Here is a 15,574-nt window from a genome sequence, read left to right on the forward strand (position 1 = left end):
TCCATTATAATTATTCAATTTAAGTAATGAGATTTTTTTTTTGGAGGAATATTATAGAAAAAAAGTTGATATAGAATGAATCTTTCTCTTTCTCTTTCATTCTAAAACAAAATAAACATTTCAAACACCCACAATCAATCACATCTACATCATTTACAAAGCCCATAAATCTACAACTTCCGACCATAATATCAAAATCGTAATTGTTGTTGTCACTCAATATAAAATGCAAGCCCCCTTCCTTGGTTGTAGCCCACTCATATGAGTTAAGATTAGATGAAACAACAATGTTAGAGCTATGTAGGTGTTGTTGAAAAATTGAAGGTAAATGGAATCGTTTTTTGGTCTGAGTATATCTGACATGATATGGCATGAAGGGTTATGGGTATGTATATATAAAGGGGTAGAAGTGCAAGAGGTGAAAATGGTGCATATATTCAAATGCAAAGAGCTTTGTGTGTATATGCGAGAGACGAAAAGTCTTGAAATATTAAACCAAATTATACAAAAAATACTTATTTTTTAATTAGAAAAGTCTTGAAACAATGAACCAAAATAAAATAAAATAAAATTTTAATATTTAATTTGTTCTTATCTTTAATGTAACACTTGAAAGTATTTCAATTCTCTTTATATAGAATACAGTACTTGGCAGAACCTCATGCTTTCCCACATGAGGTATCTGCTTATATGTGTGTGTGTGTGTGTGTGTGTGTGTGTGTATTGATTGATTTAATTAGACAAAAACAAATATGTCTTGAATCATTGAACCAAATGATACAAAAAATATTTATTTTTTAATTAAAAAAATCTTGAAACAATGAACCAAAATGAAATAAAAAGTCAATATTTAATTTGTTCTTGTTTCTAATGTGACACTTGAGAGTGTTTCAATTCTCTTTGTATAGAATATGCCACTTGGCAGAACCTCGTGCTTTCCCATATAAAGTCTCTACTTATATATATATATATATATATATATATATATATATATATATATTGATGGGGTTCGTTACTTAGTTCCCAATATTTAATTGCTTTGTCCGTATACCATTTTGCCACAGTGAAATTAGTTTCTATCCTCCTATTTGTAGCTCCAGGCCCTTTGCAATGCCATGGATTGATTTGCGGCAGAGTTCAAGGCCTTGATGCGGCTGGCCGATATATGTTGCAACTTAAGCATGTCAAAATGAATTAGATCAATTTGGATTTTGCTAGCAAATGTTGTTAATATAAAAATATTTGCAATAGACAATAGTGTTGCTCAATCGAAGAATTGTGGTTCCTGGTTAGTCATAACCATACACAAAATATATACTTTGCTACATATTCCTGGCAATACATTCTTTGAGGGCCAAAGAAAATTTCTTCTCATCAAACTTATAGTAAATCTCATTTACAAAAAGAGCTATTGAAAACCGTACTTTTTTTTTTTTTTTTTTTAAATTTTATCAAGGAGAATTTTTTGGGGAGGAACTCATACAAGCCTCTCTGCTGATGCACCATACCCTACTCCGACTAGGTGTTGCCGCCACAGAACTTGTTTTGGCATCACTATATGAAAATTCCAAATCAGAAGTACTACTTGAAGTGGAGTGGCAATGTACAGATAGCTTGTTCATCTCATCAGTCAGTGAGTGCTTTACATGTAGACCAACAGCTGGAGTTTCACAGAGATTTATACTGGGGAAATAATGTGTATCCACAGGTAAATTTGGATTGCTCAAAGCATCTTCCTGCAAAATATCTCGCATCCTACATAGTATGCTATAGGCCAAGTTTCCAAGAACATGGGAATATGCTTCCAGAATTGAATGCCCAATATCCTACAAGAATGACAAGAATAAGCTCCCAAAACATATTTATATAAGTCAGCCAAAATAATCTTCTGAGAGGGGGGGGGGAGGGATTAGCATAAGAAAGTAAAATGAAATAGACAACTGCAGTGGAAGCTAGCACAAATTTGATTGCCATTATAAAGACTACCAATAAATATATACAGTGGACTCATAACAGTGAAATAATTCTGGTATGCAAAAACCTACTAGTGTAGAGATTGTCCACAAATGAGTTAAATGGGTACTCAATAACTCACCTTGCCATATTGAATTTTTGTAACATCAAGAAACGTATGAGGAAGGTTTGGATATCTGGTCTTAAGCTGATGTAGAAGGGCTTCTGCTCTATCCAATAACAACTCCATCTTGTCCATCTCAGATATTGGATCCTTTATGAAGGACCATGATGTTCGAACTGGAGATTTGCCACTAGCTTGTTCTGTAATTTTCTCTTTCCATGCAAATACAGCAGCTTCCAACTTGTTAATGGACTCAAGAGCATTGTGTTCAGATTTCAAATTGAGGGAATTGAGCATCTCCTCGGCTGAGCTTGATTCTGCAGACAAGACTTTGCACAGTTCCTCACCAAGGCTTGCTTTCCCAGACTTTTGAGTACATAAAAACAAATGTAGCAATAAGTTATAACGATGCAATGAAGACTGCTAATTTTGAAATTTCATCTGTAAGTTTACAAAACAGCAATGATTATCTTCATGTGTCAAAGTTGCTTGGCTGAAACTAAAAAATGAAGGCTTCTGTCATCTTCAACTTTGGTATGAATCCCTTTTGGCATGGATCAAACTTAAGGCTAGTATGCTTCTGGACAAAATCTCCACTAAGTTTCAGTTCATATAGAAGTAAATTTGCAGAACTTAGAAACTTTTTTTTTTTTTTTTTTAATATTGGCCACAAATTAGCAAATTGCTCAAGCTACAAACTCGAAACTTTTAGAAAGCAAAACTGGCCTTTGGTGAGAGGTACTCCTAGAAAAAAAATTTACAAAAAAAAGGGGGGTGGGGAGGAAGAATAAACAAGTGGTGATTAGTATTAAATTCATAACATAATATGTATCTGGATTGGATTTGAACATAGAGAAAGTTCCCTCCTAAAAAATCAGAGAGGATGCAATTGAGAATGCTCTAGTTGAGAGAGAGCTAAATTACCTTGGGAAGAGCGTCCTTGATAATGCTTGGCACAGGCATTTCAAGCAGAATATTTTCATTGATGGATTTAGCAGCCTTGAATACTTGATGTACCACTCTACCCTGATGAAGCAGTTTCTTCCTTTCACTGTCAGAGAGACCTTTTGTTGGTACTTGAGGTGAGGGGAGCCACCATCTCTTGCTTTGACGTGCACTGTTGTTCCTTCCTTCTGCTCGGCTACCTCCTTCTGCATACCAAAACTCAGTATTCACCATTGAATCCAGCATCTCCTGTCAAATGAAAAATCAATAAGGTTAATATGAGCCAAAATAACAGACAAGTTCTCTAAAATTTTAAAGGGAATAAAGAGATCACCTACAATAAGCATAGAGTCCAACTTTTGAAGGGCTGGAAGATTCATGTGGATGTCAGCACGGGCTTTCGGTGTCATTATCTGAACAGATCAAATCAAACCCAAATTACAATATAGATCAACATTAATACTGCTTTGTTCATCTAGATCCAACTGAAATAAAAAAAATACCTCCAAGGTCCGGCCATTGGCACCATTTTGCTTAGCAGGTACCAACTCAACCATATAGTTGGTGGGGGAAAGTAACCAATCCATTTCTCTTCGCCATTTGCTTTTCCTTTCTTCAGTAAGCGGTTCCAACTTCCACAACTCTCCAAAAACTGTTGCTGAAAATCCAATTTTATATTTTTAAATAGTGTAAAACAGTAGTAATTGTTCTCAAGTGTCACACTAGGAAAACAGAAGAAACTTTCTAAGGAACAGGCTGTGGTCCCCGAGTTAATAATCAAAAGAAAAATATCCAGCAATATAGGCTAAAAGCACATAACAAATACAAAATTTTAAGAGGCCAAATTTTTTTTAGCTTTATTGAAAAGCCTTGAGTTTAACTGCAAAAGAGTAAATAATTCCATATCACAAAATTTCGTTTCTGATTCAAAAGCTCTTAGATTCTTGCAATATTTAGTGAAAATTCACATATTGTCTCTGCTCATTGGTACTTTCTCTTGCAAAACATATGAGAATGTTAAGTTTTCAAATGATGAAAGATTATACGCTATTAATCCCAATATCAGTTCCCTGGTATATTTAGGAGTTCTAATCCTATGAGCTCGGCATCCCCATAAGATACAGATAAGATTGTAATGCAGTATTAGTTTGCCACATTTGTGATTAATTACTAAGCGCAAGTGCAAAGAAATATATAACAAGGCAAAAGGCAGATCAAATAATTCTTTCTGATAAGCAAATGGTATATTGCATACCTGCTAGGTTTGTGATGGCATTAGACAATGCTAAAGCAGTGCCAAGGCCCTTGCATCCTCCAGTAATATCTTCACCCAATAACAGCTTTGCAAATTTTTCTTTCATTGCCTCCACATCTGAAAACTGAAGGGGATAAGCAGGTTTGTCTTTGACATAAAAATGTTGGGGGCTTTCTGAGAGCTCCCATTCATCCAAACCATGTTCATCCCTCTTCATCGTCAACCATTTTGAAGAAAATGATCCAAAAGCATCTTTGCTGGAAGAACAGCTTGAGTCATCATCATCCAAGGAGTCAGTTGGACATCCATCCCCTCTGCTTGTTCTGCTTTCATTTTCATAAGATTTATTGTTGAGAATGCAACTCTCAAGGCCATTATATGTCATTATTCCTGAAAGATACCAATCATTAATCACCCAAAAATCAAGAACAAATTGAAATTAACAAGGTTGACACACTCAGAAATGAATATAAAAAAATTATTGTTTGTTCTCTAGCATCAACATTCATATGGTGCTCATCCATCTAACAAGTTTGTACCTTTTGCATAAATCTCCCACTTTAATGGGGTCTAGTAGAGGTGGCATACTAAAAAAAATTATAAATGCCAATAAATACACCTAAATGTTCATTTCCAAGCTATACAACATTGTTGAGATCCTCTGTTAACTGCAGGCAGAATCATATATAAACTATTTACATGCATACCAATCTTAACACTCTCATCTGAAGGATTAATTAACACTGAACAAAAATGTACTGATTGTGCTCTCAGCAGAAGCACAGAAGAAAAAAATTAGATAAGGAAATTCTGAAAGATAGATAATTTTCATTTGTAGGAATCTTGAAACCAAATTAACGTGAGCGTCTAAGAGGTTACATATTTACTTAGACAAGTCAACCCTGAAAGAGTTATATAATTTATCTTTGATCACACGTATGAGTTTGAGAACATTAATTAACATGAGCATCTAAGAGGTTCATCCCCCCCCCCCCCCCCCCCCCCTTCTCCCTATGGTCTCCTGTCCTTTTAAAAGAATCAAATCAGCACCTAAAATGTCAATTCTTCTAGACACCTTTTCTTGATTAAGTAGTATGATTCTGTTGAGAATTGAGATTCCAAAGATCTTTCTTTCTTTTTTTTTTGCTAGAACCATTGGGGTATTCCTTGACAGAATCACTTGTCTGAATTAGTAATAATAATAAAATTTAAATAATAAATAAAAACCCAAAAGGGTTTTTTTTTTTATATGTATAATACACCTAATAAGGTGGTACATAATTTCAATCCCAAAATAGTTATATTCTTGTAATGTTTACTGCTCTAAAATTGATTAGATTTTCTCATTGTGCAGCTGCCTTATTGTTTTGGCTAAAAATGTGTGTCTATCACTCAGAGATCATGGCAAATGGTGGTTTAATCAGGTCATAAGCCTTCGCAACAAGTCACATTTATACTGCCCCTAGTTTTCACGCTTATGCTCCCATTATCCGAAGGCACATCTAAATGTTTGGGAAAACAAATTGTTAACAAATTCAAGTTTTGCCTATAAAAATTATAAAATATATAATTAGTGTATTAAAAACTGCCAAGAAAGTCAAATATTTCTGACATTGCCCCCACGAGGTTCACACTTGAAAGTTAGGCAGGTTATCATTCAAATGTGTCCCTATGGGACAAGAGATAGATCAGAGCACATGAAACTTTTATGTGCCATTAGTCAATTTTTTTCGTTTTCTATCTTTTTCTGACTCACTGTCCCAGATCTATTAGGATCATGTGCCCCAATTTAAATTTTTAGGTGTTATAGTCCCCTCTCGATTGTCATGTCATTTCAAATGAGAGTCAGTCCAAAATAAATAAATATATATATATATATATATGTGAAAGCTTCATACATGTAAGGACACATAGTCCAAATTTACACCAAACAAAGAACAGCAGCTAGTTCAACAGTAATTTCAGAATCAGCAACAATGCTAAATTACCTAACAAATTGCACAATTTTTTTCATAACTTGTTGATGGAGCAAATTGTATTAACCCATCACTTTCATTTGGGACGACCATCGATGTCACTTGTATTGCACACCAATCACAATCTATCCCATGTAAAAAAAATTGCTAAATTCGTTGTGTCATTGGACTTATTGATCGACTAGTTTTCCATTCTTTCAGTACACAGTAAAAAGTTCCAAAAGACACTATCAATTATTGTCATCATCCAAGGACCAAAATCACCAAACTTGCAACAAAATTTTAGAATAGGCCCCAAAATGTAGTAAGGAAGTTTTCAAAAATCAACAAAATTTCAGATTTTGTAAAAGCACAGGACACCATGGAAAGAAGTAGTTGTGAATGGAATTACAGAAGCTTCCTGGCCATAAAAGATTGAACCACAGCTAGAGGGGACTTTCCCAGAAACCATCAGAAAAGGACTTGACTTTGGAAGGTTTGTTAAGAACGTGATAGCACAGTTGTACTTATAATACAACACATAAAAGAAGAGCACAAAATGGAAAGGAATTGGACCATAGGAGAGAAATCTCTACAGTTCAAGCTGATCCAAAAAAGAAAAAACAAAGTCATGAAGGCAAATGAGTTTTGTGACCCCCACCAAGTTACATCATTGTCTCATCTAGTAGTAGTACCATATTATTATTAAAGGGTCCACAATTGTCAATCAAAATAAATAGTGAGAGCCATGCAACTTCTGCGGATCTGTCTTTTACGAATTTGAAAATTCTCCATCACTTTATAAAAATATTTGATATATTTATTATCTCTATTTGACACACAAAAACCAAGATCTTTGACACGCCTAAAAAAAAAAGCTCAAATTATGGGAATCAAGTGGCTTGTACGTACAAATCATACAATTAAGAATTAGTTAACTTGTAACACCACACAATTCCACATCTACTTCTGATCTACCTATCTTGATTTACAATACTAGATACTAAATAGACGTGCGACCACTCTTTACATATCAAATTTACTCTGATATTCTTTCTTTATTTGGTAAAATATTTTGAATAAATTATAATTTTCATTTTTGAAATTTGGAGAAAGATCAATTTTTGTCTTTCAAATTTAAAAAAAAAAAAAAAAAAGATTTGATACTAAAAATTTCAAAAAATGAAAAGAACTGGGCACTACATCTACATCTATTTTTCTATTTGGATGAGAGACAAGAATAACAAGAAGGATCAAATCAAACTAAGTATATCTAGAGGACCAAGATCAAAACTAACATCATATCTAGGCAACCAAAATTGAACCAACCCCAAAAATCATGACAAATTGTTTGTTTTAAAAATATTAGATATTAAATTCAATCTTTTTAAATTTGAAAGACCAAAATAGTTATAACCAATTTATATCAAATCATATTAAAATCAATATCTAGATGAACACTCAACTAGGTTTTCGTATAAAAATTCAACAAAGTTGGGGTCCAGTGTTTTATTATATTGGATCTGACACGACCTGAACATATGACAAATTTTCAAAATACATTCATATCGTATTGGATCCAAATACATGGAACATTCTGCCTAACCCTAACCCTAACCCATGAAAATTTTGATCTTTTACTCCAAGATGGGAAAGAAATTCAAGAAATTTTTTTTATAGGTACACCACCGTCAATGTCTGACTGAGAAATTAAATGTGTACCATAAATGACATGGTGCTATTGTAGTGTCCGTTCACAAAGGACTGGTGGGCTTTCCTTCACATATCCCAATTTCTTCAGCATATAGACCCCACCACCAACCATCGTCCTATCAGATCAAACCCCCAGCTCTTCCATTCAACAATCACCCAACAAATACCCATCCAAAAAAAAAAAAAATCACCCAACAAAAAATTGTAATAACTTTTTTCATATTAATTTTTACTGGTTTTTATCTAAACCCATTAATAACATAATCATTTTTATTTATTACTGATAATATTTTTTTTTATACAAGATAAAATTTCTAGTTTAACCTAATTTAAGTGCATATGTATCTGAAACTCCCTCCTAGAGACTTGAACTCCGACCCTTACCCCTACATACCATAAGCATTTATACTTATGAAATGATCAACACACCAAGAATGTGCAGTGGTTATTACTGACAATATTTCATATAAGCAAGTGTTAATTTTTTCTTTGTATATATAGCTAGACTTTCTCATCTCAATCCAACTCCATTCTTTACCCAAAATATCACAAACGAATTTATTATAAATAAATAAATAAAACTATTTTTTTTGGGTCTAAATCATGTTACCTATACGACCAAGTCCAAGCCCTATACTCCTATAATAATCTATTACTTCTTTTTCAATTTTCAATTTTTCATCCCATGTGGGTAGGTATATATTAGACCTTAAAAAAGTCTAGAAATCTTGGGGGACGGCGAAGATTTGAAATTTTTTAGCATGTCATCTATCAATGCCCCACATGAATGAAACAAATCAGCATCAATCATGGAAAATTAAGTTAAATTAATAGGCATTAATATTAATAAAATTACCTATAAAAGTATTAATTTTAAATTTTAAAAAAAAAAATGGTATGAGGGCCTTACTTTCTTGCTCGTCAAAGTCGAGGCTTATCTCTCTGTCACGAGTGCAGCAAACGAGCCTTCTTCTCATCATCATGTTCTATTGAAATCTTTTTGTCTCTTTCTTTTGAATTGGAAATATATAAATAAATAAAAAATAACACCAAACTTTAGTATATGATTTAGCAGACAATCCCACTGCTCCACAGCCCTACAATTACATCAATCAAGCAACATTAATATACTTTTAGTAATTATGTTAATGTTAATCTCACTTAAATAAAAAATTTATATATATTCTTAACATAATGAAGGACGTTCCATCAACATTATAATTTGAACCTTTTTTTTCTGATTAAACAAATAATATTCTCTACACTACACATTTTAATAAGCCAAATAACTAGAGTCACTAGTGGTGGTCCTAAATTAAAAACTATTCATTCTGGTTCACAGTTCACACATGATATAAGTTAACAAAAAAAAAAAAAAAATTAAGGAATAATAATTGTTTTTTTTTTTGTGTTCAAACTAGATGTACAATAAGGTCCCAGCACCATGACAGACTAAGCAGAAGTCACAGATTTACGTGCAAGAAAGCCACGTCAGCAGAAGTCAACCATGGGTATATGACCAAACTCGTGGTAATTGGTGACTTTCCTACTAACTTTGTACTTTTGATGACGTGGCACCCGCTGACTGGTCTGGTCTGTGTAATTAGCTTAGTTGTGTGACCAAGCTCTAATCTCCCTTCAAAAATTAAAATTAATAAATCTGCTAACTCGAGATAATCAATGGTGGGTCCCACCACTAATCCTTATTAAGCAGCCAAAAACAGTAAAACACATAAAAAAATAAAAAGAACCTCAATTTGTTTTGGTTGAAATCATTGTAAAACAAAAGGAAGTAATTAAGGATATACACCACTTTCTTTAAAAAAAATTTCCCCTCTCCCTGTGGCTCATATGTGTTAAAAATATTTAGAATTTTCAATAGAAAAAATAATAGATTAATCTTATATTAAAAAATAAGTATGAATTAAAGAGATTTTTAAAATTGTGCGGCATATTTTCTTCAAAAAAAAACTTGGATTGCATATTCAAAAGTTGGACCTTCTTAATATACGCATACTTAGTAATTTTTTTTTAAAGGGGCAATCCTAAATTTTAAAACCTCAAAAAAAAAATTCACTATTTTTTTTTGTAATTACTTTTATATTATGATTCATAATATCCACATCAAAACTTGTATTAAAAAAAGGGCAATTTTATTTATTGTTATTGAATTTGTTTTTTTGGAATAAAGACTGGAATTATTGCTATTGAATTAGGAATAAAGAGTTACTTGTATGATGTTGAACAAAAATTTTCAGTAAAAAAGAGTAATTATGTAGGCTTTTAGGACTGACAGTCGAATCTTGAGAATATCGAAAAAGTGCTTTAGCATGTGTCAGCCTGATAAACTTTTAAAGTCTGTAATTTCAAACTGTTGCGTACAAAAAAGTTGCAGGTAAAGTTCTAGTTTTTAAGGGAGAAAAAAAAAAAAAAAAAAGTCAATTTTATAGTTCAAAAAGCTTACACAATCACTCTTTTTACTGAAAATTTGTGTTTTTCAACACCATCATACACAGTCAATTTTTAACCAAAGCAAACAAGATTGATGTAAAATGAATAGAGATCTAAAAAGAAATTGAAAAGGAGCATCTCTGGTCTCCCCAAATGCTGCAAAATTTGGCTTTTGAAATTTAAAAAGAGAAGAACACTTTAGAGTTCAAAAATCAAAATAGAAACCAAATAGTAGTAGCCAGTAGCCACCACAAGCCAGTCAACCAAAAGGAAAGAAATGCAAGAGAGAAACAGAGAAATGAGAAAGAAGAGAGACCCAACATGCATATCAATATGGTTTACCGAAAAGCATATGAGAAATGAGAAAAATGAAAAAGACCCACATAACATATTAATCAAAGAATATGAAAAATGGAGACAGTCAGACAGATGAGATAAACAGACAGACCTTAGTGAAGGGAAGCACAATGGTCAGGAGGAGCTAGGCAAAGCATTCAACTTCAGCTTCAATTGGAGCATTCAATCAGAATAAACATTTTCCCCCTAATTAAACTAGTATTTGCATGTTGTACAGCATAGTACAGACAGAGAGAGAGGGAGCTAAGGTTTGAGACAGAGAGAGAGAGAGAATCTGTTTTTGGGTGTTAATAGAATGAAGAGTGGTGAAGGCTATTGAAGAGGGAGATGAGATAACACAAATGGGGTTGGTGGGACAAGTAAGAAGAGTGTACTACAGAGAAATTAAAGGGTGTATTTATTAAGGCTAAGTTTAGTATCACAAATATTTTTATAATTTTATCACAATTTTGTTATATGATAACCCGTAAGGGATGAAATTATAAAATCACGTAGGTTCGTTATTTTATTTTTACCGCTTACAACTTGCCTATAATAAAGTTGTGAAATATTTTGTGGCACGTTTATTAATTACCGAAGGAAGAGAATTTATTATTTGTGAGAGAGAGAGAGAGAGTGGATATAAAGAGCTTTGGAGGCTCCTCTGAATTAACGGGACGCGCTTAAGCTCAATCTCAACCGTTTGATATGTTGGTCCTACATTGTTACTGTTTATATTGGACGGTCCAGATGTGATGCACAGTGCTTTTCTGGTGTTGGTTCGTGGACCTCTGTCATACGCGGGCTTTTGGGGGCCCACTCATATGTTGGATAGCGCCGCGCCGATTACTTTTTTTTTTTTTTTTTTAAATCTCCTAGAAAATATTAATGTAATTTTGTGTATAGATATAGATAGAGTAATTTTGTGGCGAGATTGGGTGCTGTCCAACAGTTAAGAGTATTGTGTTTTGAAAGTTTGTAAGGATGACTTTAATGGCATGTAATTTAATAGCCTTTGTCAACCTTTTGTAGCTACTTAGTTTCTTTTAATGAATTGCCTTTTAGCCACACAAAAAAAAAAAAAAATGCTAAAATCACAAAAAGTATTTTACAAATTATTAATGTGGTAGATGGTTATTAATAAGTAAAAAAGTAATATTAGTGGTGGACTTAGATGAAAACAGTTTATAAAAATAATCTAAAATAGTTTGTACTAGGCTTTTTTATAGTTGTACTCTGGTTAAATAATGTATTATAAACTCGATTTAAAATACTAATATTACTATTTTCGTGTGTGTTCTAATAAGTATTACTGTTTACTAAAAAAAATAGTTTGTACTTGTAGCATTACTCATATAGATAATGCTATGGATTAATGCTACAGTTATAAAATTATTTTATAATATTTTTACAAATTATTGATTGTAAAATAATTTGTAACTCTAACATTTTTTACATCTATCTATCATCAATATTACTAATTTTACAGTACCGCTGATTTGTTAGTAACCACCAAATACTGTAATTAAGACTATTATTTAATATGTATTATTTTTTATTTTATAATTTGATAGTTGGGAGTGGATGTCTTTTTTGAAAATACGAAGAGGTAGTAACTATTTGAGCTTTAACCTTCTTTAACTTATTTAATGTGTTGAATTAATACCAATAACGTTTATTGTTATATCTAATTAATAAAATTACTAAAAATTGTAGTAAATTTAACATTTTTCTAATATGCAATGACTCAATGAGCTCACCTCTAAGTATAATCCATTCAAACAATTTTCCATTAAAAAAACATTATAACTCAATATTATTTTCTAGTTCTTTTTTTATGGAGAGAACTTGAGGTCAGATTCCCCCTTCTCACATTTATTATAAGCTAACTTATGAATGTGGAGTCAAAAGTTTGGGCCTCAATTTTGCTGGGTTGAGACAACATAGTTAAGCTTACTTTGAAAATTCTTTCTTAATAAGTTTTGGCTCTGCCTAATCTAGGCTTGTGCGAGTTTCATTTGCAACATTGCTACATATGTAAACATTTGAAGATCTTGTACCTTCAAACTCATTGTGCATTTTTTTAAATAAAAAATAAAATTTAAGCTACTTAGGATTAGTCCTCATAATTTACCTCCACAGTCACTTAATTCACAAAATTGAAATTCACACTCTTAAATTTAAGGTAATTTAATTTTCTCTTTAAATTTTTAAAATTTGGATTCGTAACCCTAGCGTTACATAGAATTTAATTCCTTCCAAGTGATGAGGTCATTGAGGTGGCCATTAAATGCAAAATGGTCCTACAATATTTACAATTTCTCCAATTAAAATGTCAGACCACATCATATACAAATATAGTAGATTAAAAAAAATATTAATTTTTATTTAAAAAATTAACATTTACCTCCCAAAATTTATCTCTCTCTCTCTCTCTCTCTCTCTCTCTCTCTCTTATTGGAGAGCCAAGGCTGAACTGTGACATGAGCTTCCACGAAGAATCAAACAATAAAATGATGACATTAATCGCACAAATCCAAAGCAATTTGGTGACATGATCATGCATGATGTGATGAACATGATGAATGCGTGAGTTGAACATGTTCTAATGAATGAGATGACAAACGTATGATTAATGTGTGATGGGTTTGTGATGAATGTTTAGAAGAGATGGTGAATAACATGTTGTGTGATGAGTACAATGAACATAGTGTGTGTTTTTAGGATAGAACTAGGTTATGGAACATAATGAGTGTAGGTTGGTCTATGGACCAAGTAGACTTACGGTACCAGCTTCTTTCCATCTCGTAGCTTAACTCTATACCCAAAGTTTAGTGTGTAGGCCTTTGCAAGGGGCCTAAGTTGGTTCCTATACCTAAACCAGGTAACAACTCTCAAACCCTCCTACTTAATGGTCCACATGTTCAAGGCATACTCTCCAAAAAGAAAATGAGTCATGAAAATAAGGCCCATTGAAGCCTTAGGCCTATTGCTGAAATAAAATTATGCTCAAAGGAACTTATAAACCTTTCTTCCACTACCATATAAAACCACTTAGCCTATGTGGGCTAGCATTCTTCAATTAAGAAATTTAATTATGATTGGCTAGTACAATTTAGGGTTCGAAGTTTATAACCCTTAAGACCTTAACTAGTTTGCAGACAATTAGGCTTCATACTAACTATCTTAGTGCATCTACTATAAATTGTGCAAAATGATCTTATGTTTCGCGCGTGCGCGCGTGTATATATATAGTGTTTCGAGTGTATATACTCAGCTTCCACAATATGCAAGACTCTAAACAATGTGTGAGTCCCGCATGTTGTGAGAAAGCTAAGCGTATCAAAACACGATATTTCATCTTGAAGATTGCCAATAAATTTTATGGGTATCATTGTATTTCATTATTATCTTTTATTACTTTTAAATGAATTTTAGATGAGCTTTCTTTTGATATTAGTTACTTATTTTTAAAATCTAAAATAAACACAAAAGTTGTGTTGTACGATCTACAGTAGGGACACAATTTGTAAAATTTATTTATATATAATTTATATGATTAATTAATTACTTTTTTTTATAAGAATTAATTAATTAAGTGTTATGTCTTTCCATGGCTTCGCATTTTATACATAAATAATCGAATTACATATTATATATTAACCGCCATGTTTCTAATATATTGTATCTATGTCCACACTCATAGTATGCACCAAAAATCCGTAACATCGATTCTCAGAAAAGCTCATAATTCAAAAGTCAAAGCACAGAGCCGAAGTTCATCCTTCATCCTATGCTTGGCTCGGCTTTCTTCAACCTATTGTAGCTGTATCAATCTTAATTAAAAAGAAGGAAAAGCCCCTTTTGTTGGGACGATTATTGTGTACTCTAAAGTATACTCCCTCTTCTTACAAAGTAGTAAGTCTCACTCACTATGAAGCTTATCCTTATGTGAGAAGGAAGAAGTATACTCCCGAAGTACACAATAATTTTCTCTCTTTTTATATCTATATTTTTATCTTAAAAACATAAGAATAATAGTATGCTGGGATGAGAATAAAATATTGAACAAAGCTTATTATTATTTAAGCTGTAATGCATTGGGATTTACACAAAATAGTGTTTGGTCTAAAAAGCTATAATATTGTATATTTGGAAAGTAAGAATAATGTAAAAGATCATTAGCTTTTTAAAAAAATTTGAAAGAAGAAGGACGTTACATAAATCACACGAGGAAGAGTGTGTGTTATGCCTCTGCCTCGTCCCACATTTTATGGGCCAAGAAAGGCGCCGGTAGAGAGGGGGGCTGTCAATTGTCGCTTCTTGACGCTCGGTACCCATCATTGCTTGCAGCTGTTATGCGTTAGGGGAATCAAGATTGTAGGAGCGGCTGTGTCCATTTTGTCCCCTTTTGAAATTCGCACCTTTTGCATTGCCTTTGCCACCTTCGATTGCTTGTCTCATTTCATTTGCTACACAACAAAGCTTAGAAAAGTGCAAAAATACAAGCCCTGCCCACTATCACCCATTTGTTTTCATCTCGTTATATTATATAGGGGGCATCTCTATAATCGAGTATGGCACTACTTCCTTGTTTTTGGGGTTTCTAAAGAGGAAGGGAATAGAAACTAGAAAGTTAGAACAACTTTGTGTGGATCTCCTTTGTTAACCTTTTCCAAGGTAGTTGTTTGTCTATTGAAACTTGGTCTCTACGGCTCTAGGTTTGGAAACAATATTTTATGGAGCGGTGTTATAAGCCTTGAATAAAGATCTGTGATTCAATTCTTGATTACACCAAAAATCAATTGGTGTCTTATTCTGATGATAAAGAGCTATGATAAA

General features: G+C 32.7%; 1 protein-coding gene across 2 annotated transcripts; it reads right to left on the reverse strand.

Annotated features, from left to right (window-relative positions):
- Positions 1 to 1,260: 1,260 nt before the first annotated feature.
- On the reverse strand, positions 1,261 to 11,125 carry LOC142613745 (rop guanine nucleotide exchange factor 14). 2 transcript variants are annotated; one of them, XM_075786230.1, is made up of 8 exons: positions 10,845 to 11,125; positions 8,856 to 9,042; positions 4,278 to 4,667; positions 3,526 to 3,680; positions 3,361 to 3,435; positions 3,002 to 3,271; positions 2,096 to 2,443; positions 1,261 to 1,826 (listed from the first exon to the last, which is right to left on the reverse strand). In XM_075786230.1, the coding sequence occupies exons 2-8, from the start codon at positions 8,926 to 8,928 to the stop codon at positions 1,452 to 1,454; spliced, it is 1,686 nt and encodes a 561-aa protein (XP_075642345.1). In that variant the 5' UTR covers positions 8,929 to 9,042; positions 10,845 to 11,125; the 3' UTR covers positions 1,261 to 1,451. The 2 variants fall into 2 exon arrangements, with proteins under 2 accessions (XP_075642345.1, XP_075642346.1); XM_075786231.1 differs by lacking the exons at positions 8,856 to 9,042; positions 10,845 to 11,125 and adding an exon at positions 4,817 to 4,927.
- Positions 11,126 to 15,574: the final 4,449 nt, after the last annotated feature.

This window comes from Castanea sativa, chromosome 10 (assembly GCF_040712315.1).
Source record: "Castanea sativa cultivar Marrone di Chiusa Pesio chromosome 10, ASM4071231v1".
Lineage (NCBI taxonomy): Eukaryota > Viridiplantae > Streptophyta > Magnoliopsida > Fagales > Fagaceae > Castanea > Castanea sativa.

What these genes read in the sequence shown, in the direction of transcription:
- LOC142613745 (XM_075786230.1), bottom strand. Translation starts at nt 8,928, where the DNA reads ATGATGATGAGAAGAAGGCTCGTTTGCTGCACTCGTGACAGAGAGATA. An exon ending in CCAATGGCCGGACCTTGGAG is followed by an intron (nt 3,436 to 3,525) that starts GTATTTTTTTTA and finishes TGATCTGTTCAG; the next exon opens with ATAATGACACCGAAAGCCCG. An exon ending in CAAAAATTCAATATGGCAAG is followed by an intron (nt 1,827 to 2,095) that starts GTGAGTTATTGA and finishes TCATTCTTGTAG; the next exon opens with GATATTGGGCATTCAATTCT.